The following is a 17,230-nucleotide window of genomic DNA, read 5'->3' on the forward strand; positions in this document are numbered from 1 at the left end:
AGCTCAAAATTTCCCTTTTTTTTTAGCGAAAAAATACAAAACAGGAAAGATAAATCCCATTCCGCCGTTCTATATAATTGTAGCGCCAAATGAAAAACTAGAGGAGAGAGAGTGAGTCGGAGAGTGAGAGAGGGTTTGAGAGAGAGAGAGAGATCTAAGCAACGAGAAACGCTAGAGGGAAATCTTTGGCCGTAGAAAGCGCGGCGATCGAGAAAAGAGAAACCCTAGAGGGCAGCGCGGCGATTTGAGAAATGGAACATTATCGTTCTCTCTGCTGTGGTCCTCCTTCGCCGGTAAGAACCTTCTCCGATCACCTTATCGTTTCCCGACGATATTTGCCGTTGGTTTAAGATTCTATCGTTTGTCCTAACTTTTAGACGTTGGTGATGCTAGTTTGAGTCGGGTTTTTCATCTTTGTTCTGTGGAGAGGATCGCGGGGCTAGGGTTCTACGCTACGGAATCCGGTTGCGGCCGAGAGCGAAATCCTAGGTAAAATCCCTTTGAATATTGTTCGATATATAAGAAATCGATTTGAGATGTTTCAATAACAGTTTAAGTCTCTTGCAATTTTCTGATGAAAGGCTTACTTTGTATAGGAACTTGTTAGATCTTACTTTGGTCGTTACGACTAGAAATCATATTCAATGAATTGCCTCTTCTGAAGATGTCTTCCGATGCATAAAAGAAAATCACACGCCGAGTTATGTTGTTATTCCAGACCCTTGTTTAATCAGGTCACATTTTAGATATAAAAGGTATGTTGTTTATTCTGTCCACTGTATATTCTATCCACAATAGTATTTTACTTCTTTAAAATACAGGCTTTGAAGAAGGTTTCCAAGATTGTCGGAACACATATACTTCCTGGTGCAATTGCAGAGTGTTTGAAAGTAATACCAGCTACTGGGTTTGGCGGAATATCTGATATCCGAAGGTCTGTTCTCTTCTAATGTCATTGTTATATTGATTTGATTCCATGCTAAATGTGTATTGTTACCAAAGGTTAAACTTTGATCTTTGCATCACAGGCAAAACCTTCAGTATCTCCAGTTCTCAAACAGCAATTGATTACCAACTGAAAACGTTATCAACTGCAATTAGTTATGGCAGTCCTACGCTCTTACGAAGGACCATCTCAAAGAACCCATCCTTTCTGCAACTGTCCATCTTGGAAGGTTTTTGGTTATCTATTCATTATTGTTTCACACCTCTTAGTACACGTGTTACTCGTAAACTCTTTTTGTTTCAATGGCTCTAAGTCTTATTGATTGTTTGGAAATTCACAGGTTAATGGAGCTGGAGATCATCTTCTGCAGTCCCTCGATGGAAGTCTGGTTCATTATTCTTCAGTTGATCAGTGTAGGTATCATTAAGCTTGTTTTTTTTTTTTTATGTCGTCTCTATTGTTACACGTAATAGATTAGATATTGGTATTCTTTTGATTTTTTTGTGAACTGCTATTCCTAGTTTATTCCATTCAATTACTTGATGTCTGACTTCTATTTTTATTTTTCATTTTGACTTTGCAGCAACATATGGCGCTCTCGCTTGAACCGGATGAATAAAAAAGTTGAAGTATATCTTTAAGAAAGAAGAAGTTGTTTATCTGAGAAAACAGGAGGAAATGTAGACTATTGCTTAAAAAAAGAAACAAAGAGAACAAAGAAAAAAAAGAGAGAGAGAAAAAAAGAAGGAAAAAAGAGAAAAAAAAAGAAAAATTGAAAAGAAAAAAAATAAAGGAAAAAGAAAAGAGAAGAAAAAAGTGAAATAAGAAAAATGAGAACGAGGATACCTCTATTGCCATCTATGTTCTACACGCTGTGCTTGGAGAGACGTGACCCTGATTTTTCATCAAACAACAAAGACAGATATGTCAATGTCCAAGTTCTGGTTCGATGCAGGTTAGTTGTCTCTCTCTCTCTCTCTCTCTCTCTCACACACACACACACACACACAATCGATATACATTTACATAATAATTTCTTTTGGCAGACCTCTTGAGTCCAAAAGGATCAGTAACCAGATAAGAGAAGTCATGGCTTTCCAAAGGTTGTTAAACAAGTAAATTGATTGCCTCATAACCATTGGCAAGGTAATCTCTGCGACCTTTCTTTACGCAGTTTTCCCAAAGCAAAGCTCTGTTTATGGGTTCCCTTTTTACTTCAGCATACCCAAACCTATCTTCGTTTTATTTTCTATGTCAGTTTTAGTGCTAGCTTTGTTCTTTGAGGGTCTAATATTGATAGTGACAGGTTTTCTCACTTGAGTGAATCACAGAAAAGAAAAAAAACCGGCATGTAATTTATTGTTCATATTGGTAAATGTTCGTGTGAAACGAAATCATTAACATTTATTTGTCTTGTTTATAAGGTTTTCTGCACGAAAGTAGCAAATGTCCATCTACAACCAAGCGATTGCTCTGGCTGTTTGGTTCATGATGCTCTACTTCAAGCAGCGGTTCACGCAACATGGGTACGTAATCAATTTCTTTCTTGTCTTATTAACTTCAAAGAATAATTATCATTCCATGATTATATGTATTTCTTTTTTCGTTCTTACTGCTAAATGTGTATTGTTACCAAAGGTGAAACTTTGATCTTTGCATCATAGGAAAAACCTTCAGTTTCTCCAGTTCTCGAAACAGCAATTGATTACCACTGAAAACGTTATCAACTGCAATTAGATATGGCAGGCCTACGCTCTTACGAAGGACCATCTCAAAGAACCCATCCTTTCTGCAACTGTCCATCTTGGAAGGTTTTTGGTTATCTATTCGTTATTGTTTCACACCTCTTAGTACACGTGTTACTCGTAAACTCTTTTTGTTTCAATGGCTCGAAGTCTTATTGATTGTTTGGAAAATCACAGGTTAATGGAGCTGGAGATCATCTTCTGCAGTCCCTCGATGGAAGTCTGGTTCATTATTCTTCAGTTGGTCAGTGTAGGTATCATTAAGCTTGTTTTTTTTAAGTCGTCTCTGTTGTTAGACGTAGTAGATTAGAACAAGCTTACCGATCAACTTGTCATGCAGGTTTTTATCCCGACCCCCTGACACTGCGAGGTTAGAAGAATGGTTCAGAGTGAAATGAAAAACAATACAGAGTGAAATGAAAAACAATAGAGGGAAGAAGAAGAAGAAGAAGAGTGAAACCCTCCGTTTCACCGCCTCAGTGCCGACAATGAAAAAATGCTCTTTGGAGAAGTCGTTGGCACGTGGTCGTGAGTTGATTTGACACGAAAGTCGTACGTAAGTCTCGCTATCTCTCTCTGTCTCAAATTTTGTTGTTGAGAATTTGGAACCACACAAGTCCCACGAGTGCCTGCCACTGTTTCTGAATACACTCAACTACAGGGAAACCCAATAATGATCAACCCATGATCAAGAAAAAAAAAGAAAAAAAAGAAAAAAAAAAGAGAAAAGAAACGAAAAAAAAAATGAGAAAAAAGAAAAGAAAAGAATGGCAGAGAAGCTTTCAACTGTCAACTACGAAGCGGCTATCGGTTGTCTGTACGAATGGGACTTCTCGACCCTCTTCAGGGATTCATAAGGTGCGGGTCTCCCATCGCCTTAAACAACTCCTTTGACTTCTAATTCATTGCATTCATGTGTATTGATTTTTGTAGGTTTCGGGAGTGGCCCGGAGAATTATTGCTTCCGAGAAGCTTGTTTGCTCTTTTCTTTATGGTGAGGAATGACCTAGCCAATCATACAACAGTTTGAAATCATTTTTTTTTATACTCAGTATTTGATTTTTTTTTGTGGGTATGTAGAGAGAAGGAAGTTGGGCCAGAACCTGGTTGTGGATGGTGGGGGCACCTGGTTCACGTATATGGTGGGGCCAGCTTCATCTTGGTCATGAAATCTCACTCCAGGTGCGTAGTCCGAAATTGATCGTGTTGCATGAAATACATTATTTCTTTTCTAGGTTCTCTCCGAGTTTTTTGTAGCAAACAAAAGGGTAGTGTGTCATGCGTTATCAATTTTTTTTGTTGTTGTTAAGGTCAAACCAAGGCTTGTCTACCTAGGCCAGGCTACTCTTGAACTGTTGAAGTGGAGGGTGTTCTGGGAAACTCATCTACTAGAGGTTTTATCCGTTATTATTTCTCGGCTGATGATTCAAACTTTGTCTCGTCCTCTCTCTCTCTCTTTCTCTCTTCTCTCAAATTTTGTCTGTTTGGTTGATAATTTGGAACTAATCTTTGTATTATTTTGGTGTTGTAGGCCCTGAACCACACAACTCCCACGGGTGCTTGCCTCTGTTTTTGAATTACACCCTCAACTACCGTGAAACCTAATGATGGTCAACCCATGATCAAGAAATAATGATATACAGGTATGTCAATGTCCAAGTTCTGGTTTGATGCAGGTTAGTTATCTCTCTCTCTCTCTCTCTCTCTCACACACACACACACACACACAATTGATATACATTTACATCATAATTTCTTTTGGCAGACCTCTTGAGTCCAAAAGGATCAGTGACCAGATGAGAGAAGTCATGGCTTTCCAAAGGTCGTTAAACAACTAAATCGATTGCCTCATCATCATTGGCAGGTAATCTCTGCGACCTTTCTTTACTCAGTTTTCCCAAAATAAAGCTCTGTTTTTGGGTTCCCTTTTTTACTTCAGTATACCTAAACCTATCTTCGTTTATTTTTAATGTCAGTTTTAGTGCTATCTTTGTTCTTTGAGGGTCGAATACTGATAGTGACAGGTTTTCTCACTTGAGTGAATCACAGAAAGAAAAAAAACCGGCATGTAATTTATTGTTCATATTGGTAAATGTATGTGTTAAACGAAGTTATTAACATTTATTTGTCTTGTTTATAAGGTTTTCTGCACGAAAGTACAGCAAATGTCCATCTACAACCAAGCGATTGCCCTGATTCTCAACGAAGTTTTCGATGGCTTCAATTGTGCCGTCTCTACGTACAATACAGAGTGAAATGAAAAACAATAGAGGGAAGAAGAAGAAGAAGAAGAAGAAGAAGAAGAAGAAGAAGAAGAAGAAGAAGAAGAAGAAGAAGAAGAAGAGAAACCCTCCGTTTCACCGCCTCAGTGCCGACAATGAAAAAATGCTCTTCCGAGAAGTCGTTGGCACGAACGTTGTACGTAAGTCTCGGCCTCTCTCTCTCTCTGTCTTAAATTTTGTCTGTTTGGTCGAGAATTTGGAACCGATCTTTGATTATTTTCGTGTCGTAGGCCCTGAACCACACAAGTCCCACGAGGTCTTGCCACTGTTTCTGAATACACACATACACACTCAACTACAGGGAAACCCAATGATGATCAATCCATGATCAAGAAAAAATTGAAAAAAAGAAAAAAGAAAAAAGAAAAAGAAAAAGAAAAGAAACGAAAAAAATGAAGAAAAAAAAAGAAAAAAATATAAAAGAAAAGAATGGCAGAGAAGCTTTCAACTGTCAACTGCGAACCGGCTATTGGTCATCTGTACAAATGGGACTTCTCGACCCTCTTCGGGGATTCATAAGGTGCGGGTCTTCCATCGCCTTAAACAACTCCTTTGACTTCTAATCCATTGCATTCATATGTATTGATTTTTGTAGGTTTCGGGAGTGGCCCGGAGAATTATTGCTTCCGAGAAGCTTGTTTGCTCTTTTCTTTATGGTGAGGAATGACCAAACCAATCATACAACAGTTTGAAATCATTTTTTTTATCTACCCAGTATTTGATTTTTTTTTTTTTTTTGTGGGTATGTAGAGAGAAGGAAGTTGGAACAGAACCTGGTTGTGGATGGTGCACCTGGTTCACGTATATGGTGGGGCCAGCTTCATCTTGGTCATGAAATCTTACTCCAGGTGCGTAGTCCGAAATTGATCGTGTTGCATGAAATAAATTATTTCTTTTCCAGGTTCTCTTCGAGTTTTTAGTAGCAAACAAAAGGGTAGTGTGCGATGCGTTATTAATTTTTTATTTTTTGTTATAAAGGTCAAACCAAGTGGAGGGTGTTCAGGGAAACTAATCTACTAGTGGTTTTATCCATTATGATTTCTCGGCTGATTATTCAAACTTTGTCTCGCCCTCTCTTTCTCTCAAATTTTTGTCTGTTTAGTTGAGAATTTGGAACTTATCTTTGTATTATTTTGGTGTTGTAGGCCCTGAACCACACAAGTCCCATGGGTGCTTGCTTCTGTTTCTGAATTACACCCTCAACTACCGTGAAACCGAATGATGGTCAACCCATGATCAAGAAATAATGAAAAAAAAAGAAAATGAAAAAAACGAAAAGAAAAAAAGAAAGAAAAAAAAAATAACGAAAAGAAAAAAAAATGAAAAAAAAAGAAAACATGAAAATGAAAAAAAAGAAAAGAAAAAAAGAAAAGAAAAAAAGAAAGAAGAAAAAAAAGTAGAAAAAAAACGAAAAGAGAAAAAAGAAAATGAAAAAAAAAAGAAAGAAGAGAAGAAAAGAAAAAAAAAAAAGGAAAAAAAGAAAAAACAAAAGAAAAAAAAGAAAAGAAAAATAGAAAAAAGAAAAACCTAAGAAGAAAAGAAAAAAAAAGTAACGAAAAAAGAAAAAAAGAAAAGAAAAAATAGTTTTTGTTAGTGTCTTATCAGCCCTTTTCGTGTTTTTTATTCATCAATTTCATTTTAACACTTTTAGCAAGCACTCTTTTGCCTTTTTGGATTCTGAACGTTCAGGTCCATAGGATATGAGACTGATGTAGTTCTAGAGAAGAGAACCAGAATCGAAGACGTTTCGATAACTAATGCTCTGTTACAAGACATGTTTTCTATCGCCCAAGAAAATAGGACCAGTAAAGGCTTTGGCTTCGTCGAATTGCTTTGGCTTTGACGAATTCTGTCAAAGTCATGGATTCTCTTCACCAAACCGAGAGGTTTTCAGGACATTACAAGACATGTTTTCTCTCACCGAAGAAAATAGGATTTATAAAGGCTTTGGCTTCGTCAAATTATGTCAAAGTCATGGATTCTCTTCACCACACCGAGAGGTTTTCACGACATTAATCTGTAAGGCTCTCTTTTATTCACAAATTCATCATTTTGATTTCGAGCTTCTATTTTTTCAAGGCAACCATTACGGTGAGCCTCTCCAACCTGATCTGAAGTCGATGATGTGGATCGCGGTTTCTTCCCGCGCAAGCTTTATGATGGTCCGCTTGGAAGGGCCTCGTTCTGATCCAGTGGACTGCCTTTACAGTGAGTATTCTTCTTTTAATTGTTGAAGACTTATACAATAGTTGTTATATTGAACACTTTACATAAGTCAGGGTACCTTTTGGGCATGCACAATGTCAAGCAGTTTTTCATTATCAGCTTTACCAATTGAATTTGTGTTTATGTGCAATGAATACTTATTCTGATTTCGCCACCTGAACGTGTTTGATAAACAAGGAACACAATTGTTTTGCAGTTGCTTCTCTTGTTGTATCACAGATCGCACTGCATAACTGAATGATATGTATTTTATGTTGTTAAGCATGCATGATGCGAGTCTAGTGACGCTGGAATAACAAGTCGTAATGTTGCAGGAACCACAGTGAAATATTTGGAGTAGGACAAGGCCGTGTTCATTGCTCCTTCTTTGAGGTCTGTGTAAATGCTTCTTCTTTGTATGCCATTAGGCGTTGGTTACTTAATTATTTAAGGAACTTTTGTTGAATATTTTGCAGGCACTTGACAACCAGACTTGCTTTGGGATGGAAAATTTGTTTGTCTAAGCACTTGTTAGAGAACTATTTGAGAAAGAATGCATATTACAAGGTGCATAAGATTAGAGATGCTTATCATTATGCACATCTCGATTACTTTGCGGATGTGAGCAGAACATCAAACTTGAGTACTGTTGAATTTTTTGACTTCGCTTACTTATGTCACGAAAAAGAGAAGAAAAAAAAGAAAAGAAAAAACGAAAAAAGAGAAGGAAATAAACGTGTGTCACAAGTTGATTCAAATCCTGGCAGGGGACTGAAGATGAGGACCCAAATACTTGATTGGCTGAAATTGCTGAATTTGAAGAAACCCGAAGGAATTCGCATGCAGTCGGACTGAGGTAAGATAATCATCAATTTAAAATTCACTCCATTTTCCCCCCATCATTTTTATCATGTTGTTTCTTTACCCTGTTAGTAATTTTTTTTCTTAATGTTATCTCTGAAAACGGTTTAGGGAACAACGAATCCGTACATCGTTACATAAGACGAGGCGTTTACGGTTCCCCCCATGTTTTAACATGCATGTTCTTGTTGTTATAAAGGTACACTCTCTCTCAATGTATGTATATGTGTGTGTGTGTGTGTGTGTGTGTATATATATATATATAGATATATGAAATTACTTTGTATTTGTCTGTTTGGTTGAGAATTAGCGTGTCCTCTTTGTTTCGTTTTTAGTGTTGCAAGTCCCGAAGCCACACAAGTCCCGTGAGTGCTTACCTATTCAGAATTACACCCTCAACTACCGTGAGACCCAGCGCGGGTCGATCCGCGATCGCTGATTCAACATCCGGAAATACATTCTCTCTCTCTCTCCTGAGGGCGATCAAAGGTTGAGGCGTTTGGAGGAAGTAACAATAAAAAGGAAATAGAAAAAAAAAGATAAAAAAGAAAAGAAAAACGAAAAAAGAAAAGAAAAACGAAAAAAGAAAAGAAAAAAAAGAGAAGGAGAAAGAAAGAAAAAAGAAAGGGAAATTATAATGAAAAAAGAACAGAAAAACGGAAATAGAAAAGAAAAAAAGAGAAGGAGAAAGAAAGAAAGAAGAAAAGGAAATTATAAAGAAAAAAGAGAGAAAAAAAAAAAAGAAAAAAGGAGAAAAAAATGGAAACAAGAATTTGAGATCTGCGTATTGCCATCTCTGTTCACACTCCATGCCCAGATTTCTCAGCAAACAAGAATTTGAGAGGTCAACGTCCATGTTCTGCTTAGATGCAGGTTGGTTTCTCTCTCTCTCTCTCTCTCTCTCTCTCTCTCTCTCTCTGTCACACACACAGAATATATTTACATAGTGTATTTGGTTTCGTGATTAGGAGGTGCTTGTTATTTGTGTCATGATATTTTGATATTTTCATTTGACCATGCTTTATCAGTTTTATACTCGTCATTTCACTTGTCTTACTTTGATTTATTTTTACAATTATTCTCAGTGACTGCATAATCTGTGAATTTCATGCACAAGAGGGGCGCTGGTGAAAATGGACATTTGAACGGAGATTCACAGGATGATGCCAAATGGATAGAAATGGTACTAAATTTTAAGATGCTACTCTGTGGAATGGAATATGAATCAGTCTCACGTATTCTCAATTTTTTTTTGGTGGTGTAGCTTTTTCCATTTTATCATCTCCTCTCTGAAGTCTTCAGGATCGTCGTATTTGCTAGATGTAGTTGTTAGTCTTCTTTATCCTATCCGAGCAGAGAGTTGAAGGAAGCGCTAAAGCCGTGGCTACCCCCAATTTCGCGCTGCCTCGACTTTCAATGTTATTACCCCCAATTTCAGGTTCTCTCTCTCTCTCTCTGGATTTGGTATAGAAGCGTAGAGCATAAGGTTTTCTTATAAAAGGGTTCGTTTTGTTTTCCTTCTGGATTGTTCATCTAGTAAAGGTAATTCGCCGCCATGGCTCGCCTGATCCTTATTCCTATGCCCTATCTATTTGCTATGACCAGGCACTCGAACTCCATGTTGAACGTTCTCCAGCTGCGTCGAACCCAATCTGCATCCACCTGCCCACCCCAAAGTCGATCTGGATTGCGGTTACTTGCCCCACAAGCGTCATGATGGTCATCTTTGAAGACCACATTGTGACAGCAGCTCCGGTCGGGTGGACATTGCTTGTGCAGTGAGTGTACTCTTTTTAATAAAATCTATTTCCCATCAAACAACAAAGGCAGAGAGGTCACCGTTCAATTTCTTCTTCGATGCAGGTTAGTCTCTCTCTCTCTCTTAAACATACAGACACACACATACATACGGAATATATATTTACATATGATTCTTTGTTTGCAGACCTCTGAGCGAAGATGACCGACGTCCAAAAGGGCATTTTGTGCACTCAGCAGAGGAGAGAAGTCATGGCCTTGCAAAACATGATTAACAAGCAAATCAATCTCCTCTTTACCTCTGACAAGGTAATCTCAGTGGTCTTTCTTTGCTCAGTTATGCCCAAGCGCAAGTCTTGTTTTTGGGCTCCAATTTTATCATAATCCCCAAACCTCACTCTCTCTCTCTCTTGTGCAAGAAGTTGGGAATATGATGGATGGGAAAATTACACGGGCCTGGAAGCTAAAATCTGATGCTATAATAGAGCCTTAAATAAACTTTGCTGTGCCATCTCATCCCAAGGAAACAGAAGATCGACTCTGTAGACGAATTTAAAGCATGTTCTCTCTCCCCCAAGAAAACGGGACAAGCATGTTCTTGCCAAATCCGTCGATTCTCTTGACCACACCGATGTTCACGGCAAGAACCTGTAAGCCTCTCTTTTTCCCCTAATGAACAGAAACTCATCTCACCAGTCAGTCCGACAGTTTGGAGGCAAGAAGAGTGCTGGTCAAAATGGGCATTGAGTGGCAATTCACAGGATGATGTGAAATGGGTGGTAACGGTACGAAATTTTAAGATAATAATGTGTAATGGAATATTCAGTAACTCTTTTTAATCTTCTATTAATCAGTCTCGTGTCTTTCGTTTTTTCTTCTATGGTGGTGTAGCTTTTCCATTTTATCTTCTCCTGTCTGAAGTCTAGCTTCAAGATTATCGTATTTGCTGGATGTACCCGTTGACTTGTCAACCTTGCCCAAGACTGCTTTTGAACTGCTGGTGTGGAGACTTATCTCTTGGAAGGCTTTATCCATTAGTCTTTCGAACTTTATGCCAAGGTGAGTACTCTGTGATTCCTTGACCAGACACTGAATTCCCTAGTTTTATTTATCATGGCTTTATCTATTGACTATTTTTAATTGCTTACTTATGGGCTCTATTACGGGCACACTTTCATTCTTTAGAGTACATAAAACAACAAATCTGGAGTACTTTTGAAAAGCTTCTTGTAGACTACCAAGTTGAGGTAAGTTCATTTTTTTTGGTTTGTGTAGTTCCAAATGTGGAATAGTGTGCCGATATACAATATGACTCTATTTTATGGTGTAGGTACGGGAACACGCAACGGCTTTTTTAGGAGGCCTATAAGGGTGGGGGTGAAGATCTAGCGCAATGATTTTGTGATGAAGCTGTGGAAGCAGATAATCTTCAAGAGAAGGAAAAAAAAAAGAAAAAAAAGAGAAAAAAAAACACACGTCACAACATTGTTCAAATCCTTGTGAGGAACTGAAAATGAGGGCCCAAATCCTCAATTGGCTAAAATTGTATGATTTGAGAAACCCGAAGGGTTGTGTATGTGAGCTTTGGGAACCAAAGGTATGTTATTTAGGTGTTATTTTGAATTGGATTTTCATTGCAAAGTAGCGACACTTGTGTACATGTTTTTTGCATTCATGACCCTTTTTCATACATTTGCATGCAGCTCGAGAACAATGGCAGAGAAGCTTTCAACTGTTGACTGCGAAGCGGCCATCAGTCGTCTGTACTAATGGGGCCTCTCGACCCTCTTCGGGGATTCATAAGGTGCGGGTTTTCCATCGCCTAAAACAACCCCTTTGACTTCTAATTCATTGCATTCATGTGTATTGATTTTTGTTTATGGAGCTTTATTATATGCACACCTTCATTCTTTCGACTACAAAAAATTGATAACTCTGGAGTACTGTTGAGTATATGTTTGATGGTCTAATATTGATAGTGACAAGTTCTCTCACTTGAGTGAATCGCAGAAAAGAAAAAAACCGGCATATACTTCATTGTTCATGCTGGTAAATGTATGTATGAAAAGAAATTATTAACATTTATATGTCTTGTTTATAAGGTTTTCTGCACGAAAGTATAGCAAATGTCCATCTACAACCAAGCGATTGCTCTGATTCTTAGCGAAGTTCTTAATGGATTCAATTTTGCCATCTCTACGTACAAGCAGACGGGCAGCAGATAAAAACCTACACAATAGAGAGAAGAAGAAGAAGAAATCAGAGTGAAACCCTCCATTTCACCGCCTCAGTGCCGACAATGAAGAAATGCTCTTCGGAGAAGTCGTTGCCACGTGGTCGTGAGCTGATTTGACACGAGTGTCATACGTAAGTCTCGGCCTCTCTCTCAAATTTTGTCTGTTTGGTTGAGAATTTGGAACCGATCTTTGTATTATTTTGGTGTTGTAGGCCCTGAACCACACAAGTCCCACGAGTGCTTTCCACTGTTTCTGAATACACCCTCAACTACTGGGAAACCTAATGATGATCAACCCATGATCAAGAAAATAAAAACGAAAAATAGGAAAAAAAAAGAAAAAAGAAAAGAAAAGGAAAAAAAGAAGAAAAAATAAAATAAAATTAAAAGAAAAGAAAATAATAGCAGAGAAGCTTTCAACTGTCAATTGCGAAGCGGCCATCGGTCGTCTGTACGAATGGGATTCATAAGGTGCGGGTCTTCCATCGCCTTAAACAACCCCTTTGACTTCTAATTCATAGCATTCATGTGTATTGATTTTTGTAGGTTTCGGGGGTGACCTGAAGAATTATGGCTTCTGAGAAGCGTGTTTGCTCCTCTTTATGGTGAGGAATGACCTAACCAATCAAACAGCAGTTTGATATCATTTTTTTTATATACACCGTATTTGATTTTTTTTTTTTTTTGTGTTGTTGTTGTGGGTATGTAGAGAGAAGGAAGTTGGACAAATTAGAACCTGGTTCACGTATATGGTGGGGCCAGCTTCATCTTGGTCATGTAATCTCACTCCAGGTGCGTAGTCCAAAATTGATCGTGTTGCATGAAGTACGTTGTTTCTTTTCCAGGTTTTCTTCGAGTTTCTAGTAGCAAACAAAAGTGTAGTGTGGGGTGGTCCACTTCCTTGTGCATGTGAGGCGTGGTGGGCGTAAGAGGCCGGTCTCGAAGGGAGTCACTCAGCTGAAATTCTAGCGCAGCAAGAGGTCTGTGGCCGAGGAGCGTGCGGGACGTAAGATCGGAGGCCTCAGGGTTCTGAACTCTTACTGGCTGGTAATCATGGTGGACGTATAAGTACTTTGAGGTAATCATGGTGGACGTGGACGTGGATCAACTGGCTGTGCAACCCGGTCCACAAGCACAGAGAGCTTCGCGGTCTCACTTCCGCGGGAAAGGGACACCTCAACCACAAGCAGAGGCCCTCTCGCAGAGCCACCTGGAAGAGAAACAACACCCTCTCCCTCTAGCAGTACCGTTGAACACTCTCTCTCTCTTCTCAATATATCCTGAATGATGCCGAACCACCAGTGGATATTTTTCATTTTTGGGTTCAAGGAAGAACATTGTAGTTGTTACTTATCTGCTGCCTTTGCATTTTTGGATATTTTGGTTAGTTTTTTTCTTTAAAAGAAAAAATTATTTGAGGAACTTTTTGTGAATATTTGCAGGCTCAGGAAACGGGTTGGTGGGACTGAACCTGCGTGGCGCCATGCTCGGGAAACGGGTGGGTGGGACCGAAACTGAGTGAGGCCAGGCTCGGGAAGGGGAGGGGGGCCAGGCTCGAGGACGGGGATTACTGACTACTGACTACTAGCTTTACTAACTTTTAACATGCTTATTTTACTAACTATTAACATACTAACCCGCTATCTTACTAACGTTTTTGCTGACAGTATTTTGTTTTGCAGGATCAAGTATTCTGCAGGTTTCCAAATTCGTTCCATTGTACTGCTAGGTATTACGATTTATTAAATAGGCAATTCGGGTCTTTTTCTAATTATGTTGAGTTGATTAGTTGGTGTTAAATTCTAACGAAGATAATGTACCAGGTTAGCTATTGTATTTTTTACATTTAATGATTGTGCTCCTCTTCATTTCAGGTAAACAAGTACTAGTTTCTTCCATTTATTTTATTTCTCTTGCTCTCTGCTTATTCCGTGTTGCTGACGTGTATCTTGATTCAACAAACAGGGTGTGCAGCGTAGGGATGGAGCTTTTCTTGCAATCCGCGACTAGAAATGTTCTTCCATCTTCTCACTTTTGGTGAGTAATGAGCCGTCTCAATCTAGAAAATGTGTAAGTTTCTTAATTTTTGTATCAAAATATTCTTAATGGATCATCTTTTGCCTCTCCACATCGCAAGAGATAGAGAGATCACTGGTTTTAGCCAATGAGAGTCAGCCCATGTCCTCTTCTTCCTGTGGTGAGTGATGATCAATCTTTTTTAAAAAAAAAAAAAAACGAAGAAAAAGCTCTGCACCCAAATTCTTGCCGACAGAAATAAAGAACTGACGCGACACTGAAGCACAGTGTTGTAAATTTCTAATATACAGAGCTCATTCCATAAGAAAAATGAAACTACATAAAACCTAGCGGCTCCAAATAATAGTAAAATAAAATTAAAGCCCTAGATTAGATGAATTCAAAAGCAAGAGGCCATGGTGTGGACCTTGGAACCTCGAGCTTGTCTCTGAGGCGTTCTATCACCTTCCCGCTCTTAGGCCTTGAGTTTCCGTACGATCCTTTGAACCTCTTTCCCCTCTTCGTCCTCTTGTCCCCTTTCCCACACAGCGCCGGCGCCGAAGTCCGCGAAAATATAGATGGCCGTGCCTCCTCCCCCGCCGACGCAGTGGATAGAGCTCGCCGGAACTGCCTCGCCATCGTCGTCATCATTATATTCGCCATTGTTGCTGTGAGTGATGATCATCATTATTTAAGGAACTTTTAGTAAATATTTTGCAGGCACTTCACAACCAGACTTGCTTTGGGATCGAGAACCTGGGTGGCGCCAGGCTCGGGAAAAGGATGGGTGGGACCGAACCTGGGTGGTGCTAGGCTCGCCAAATTCGTTCCATTGTCCTAGGTATAACACCTAGGATTTATGGAATAGGCAATTCTGGTCTTTTTCTAATTAAGTTGAGTTGATTTGTTTGTGTTAAATTCTGACCAATATAATGTACCAGGTTAAATATTGTATTTTTGACGGTTAATGATTGAGCTCCTCTTCATTTCAGTTAAACAAGTACTACATTATTCCATTTATTTATTTCTCTTGCTCTCTGCTTATTCCGTGTTGCTGACATGTACCTTGATTCAACAAACAGGGTGTGCAGCGTAGGAATGGAGCTTTTCTTGCAATCTGCGTCTAGAAATGTTCGTCCATCTTCTCACTTATGGTAAGTAATGTCTGTCTACAACCAAGCGATTTCTCTGATTCTCAACAAAGTTCTCGATGGCTTCAATTGTACCGTCTCTACGTAAAAGCAGATGGGCAGCAGACAAAAACATACACAATATAGAGTGGAATAAGAAACAGTAGAGAGAAGAAGAAGAATAGATCAGAGTGAAACCCTCCGTTTCACCACCTCGGTGCCGACAATGAAGAAATGCTCTTCGGAGAAGTCGTTGCCATGTGGTCGTGAGTTGTTTTGACACGAACGTCATACGTAAGTCTCTCTTTCTCTCTCTCTCTGTCTCAAATTTTGTCTGTTTGGTTGAGAATTTTGAACCGATCTTTGTGTTAATTTGGTGTTGTAGGCCCTGCACCACACAAGTTTCACGAGTGCTTGCCACTGTTTCTGAATACACCATCAACTACAGGGGAACCCAATGATGGTCAACCCATAATCAAGAAAAAAAACGAAAAAAAAAAAGAAAAAAAAAAGAGCACAGGGACAGAAATAAAGAACTGATGCGACACTGAAGCACAGGGTTTGTAAATTTCTAATATACAGAGCTCTTTCCATAAGAAAAATGACACTAGATAAAATCTAGCGGCTCCAAATAATAGTAAAATAAAATTAAAGCCCTAGATTAGATGAGTTTGAAAGGAATAGGCCACAGTGTGGACCTTTGAACCTCGAGCTTGTCTTTGAGGCGTACGATCATCTTCTCTCTCTTAGGCCTTGAGTTTCAGCACGATCCTTTGAACCTTTTTCCCCTCTTCATCCTCTTGTCCCCTTTCTCACACAGCGCCGGCACCGAAGTCAGCGAAAATTGTTGAGGCCGTGCCTCCGCCCCCGCCGACGCAGTGGACAGAGCTCGCCGGAACTGCCTCGCCATCGTCGTCATCATTGTAGTCGCCATTGTTGTTGTGAGTGATGATCAATCTTACTGAAAATCTTTCTTATTTATGATTTCATGTATTGTTATTTGCAGTTTATGAAGGATAAGGCATGTGGATCTCAGCTTTCAGCTTTTGATGAAGTCATTTTCATCACTAACACGGTAAGAACTACTCAATTGATTACTTCCCTTTTAAACTTGTTGTTAAATGTATCAAATGCAGGCGAATTTTAACGGTTTTCTTATTGACATATTTCTCTGTTTCTGGATTATTCTCATTGTTGTACTGATGTTAAGCCCCAATTCTTAATCCAGTAAGGAAAATTTGGCAGCATTACACGCTCGATCCTCAGCTCCTTTGCCGAGCCCTTTGCTTTCACCATGCACTCTAACCTCCTGCTTTTACAGGAAGTACAATCTTACTCATTTTAGTCTTCATAATAGCAATAGTCCATGATGGCATTCATAGAACTCTTTTTAGTTGGCTCTTGTTTCCTTGCCTCAGCTACTTATGGTGCTGGCGATGGCTTGAGTTTCTCTGATCGAGGCAGCGTTCAAACAAAAATGTGGCTGACCCAGAACCACTGAAGAAGGTACGCTAATTGCTCTGTCCCTAACACGTCTTCATTGATAGTCTATAGGATTCTCATCTTTGACCTTCTTGATTAATTTCCTACATTAATTACAAAATGGAAAATGACTTTCATATTGCATTTGGAACCGATCTTTGTATTATTTTGGTGTTGTAGGCCCTGAACCACACAAGTCCCACGAGTGCTTGCCACTGTTTCTGAATACACCCTCAACTACAAGGAAACCCAATGATGGTCAACCCATAATCAAGAAAAAAACAAAAAACAAAAAAGAAAAAAACGAAAAAAAAAAGAAGAAAAGAAAAATGAAAAAAGAAAAGTAAAGAAAAGATTGGCAGAGAAGCTTTCAACTGTCAACTGCGAAGCAGCCATCGGTCTTCTGTACGGATGGGATTTCTCGACCATCTTCGGAGATTCATAAGGTGTGGGTCTTCCATCGCCTTAAACAAACCCTTTGACTTCTAATTCATTGCATTTATTTGTATTGATTTTTGTAGGTTTCGGGAGTGGCCCGGAGAATTATGGCTTCTGAGAAGCGTGTTTGC

General features: G+C 39.1%; 1 protein-coding gene across 6 annotated transcripts; it reads left to right on the forward strand.

The window, feature by feature from the left end:
* Nucleotides 1-33: 33 nt before the first annotated feature.
* Nucleotides 34-16,892, forward strand: LOC149386303 (uncharacterized). 6 transcript variants are annotated; one of them, XM_089627281.1, is made up of 26 exons: nt 34-293; nt 394-489; nt 597-755; nt 822-934; nt 1,029-1,175; nt 1,287-1,359; nt 1,530-1,901; nt 1,993-2,092; nt 2,371-2,472; nt 2,611-2,757; nt 2,869-2,941; nt 3,032-3,247; nt 3,353-3,549; nt 3,625-3,685; nt 3,772-3,873; nt 4,002-4,085; nt 4,223-4,334; nt 4,457-4,555; nt 4,833-4,964; nt 5,001-5,113; nt 5,569-5,629; nt 5,724-5,821; nt 16,186-16,254; nt 16,408-16,503; nt 16,598-16,685; nt 16,842-16,892. In XM_089627281.1, exons 20-24 carry the CDS (start codon nt 5,069-5,071, stop codon nt 16,408-16,410), a joined length of 276 nt encoding a protein of 91 aa, XP_089483407.1. In that variant the 5' UTR covers nt 34-293; nt 394-489; nt 597-755; nt 822-934; nt 1,029-1,175; nt 1,287-1,359; nt 1,530-1,901; nt 1,993-2,092; nt 2,371-2,472; nt 2,611-2,757; nt 2,869-2,941; nt 3,032-3,247; nt 3,353-3,549; nt 3,625-3,685; nt 3,772-3,873; nt 4,002-4,085; nt 4,223-4,334; nt 4,457-4,555; nt 4,833-4,964; nt 5,001-5,068; the 3' UTR covers nt 16,411-16,503; nt 16,598-16,685; nt 16,842-16,892. The 6 variants fall into 6 exon arrangements, with proteins under 6 accessions (XP_089483407.1, XP_089483409.1, XP_089483406.1 ...); XM_089627283.1 differs by having other exon boundaries at nt 5,007-5,113; XM_089627277.1 differs by adding an exon at nt 5,204-5,493 and having other exon boundaries at nt 59-293; nt 4,833-5,113.
* Nucleotides 16,893-17,230: the final 338 nt, after the last annotated feature.

The sequence above is a fragment of the Urtica dioica genome, chromosome 9, assembly GCF_054948205.1.
Source record: "Urtica dioica subsp. dioica isolate 48M chromosome 9, U.dioica_male_clone48M_v1_H2, whole genome shotgun sequence".
Lineage (NCBI taxonomy): Eukaryota > Viridiplantae > Streptophyta > Magnoliopsida > Rosales > Urticaceae > Urtica > Urtica dioica.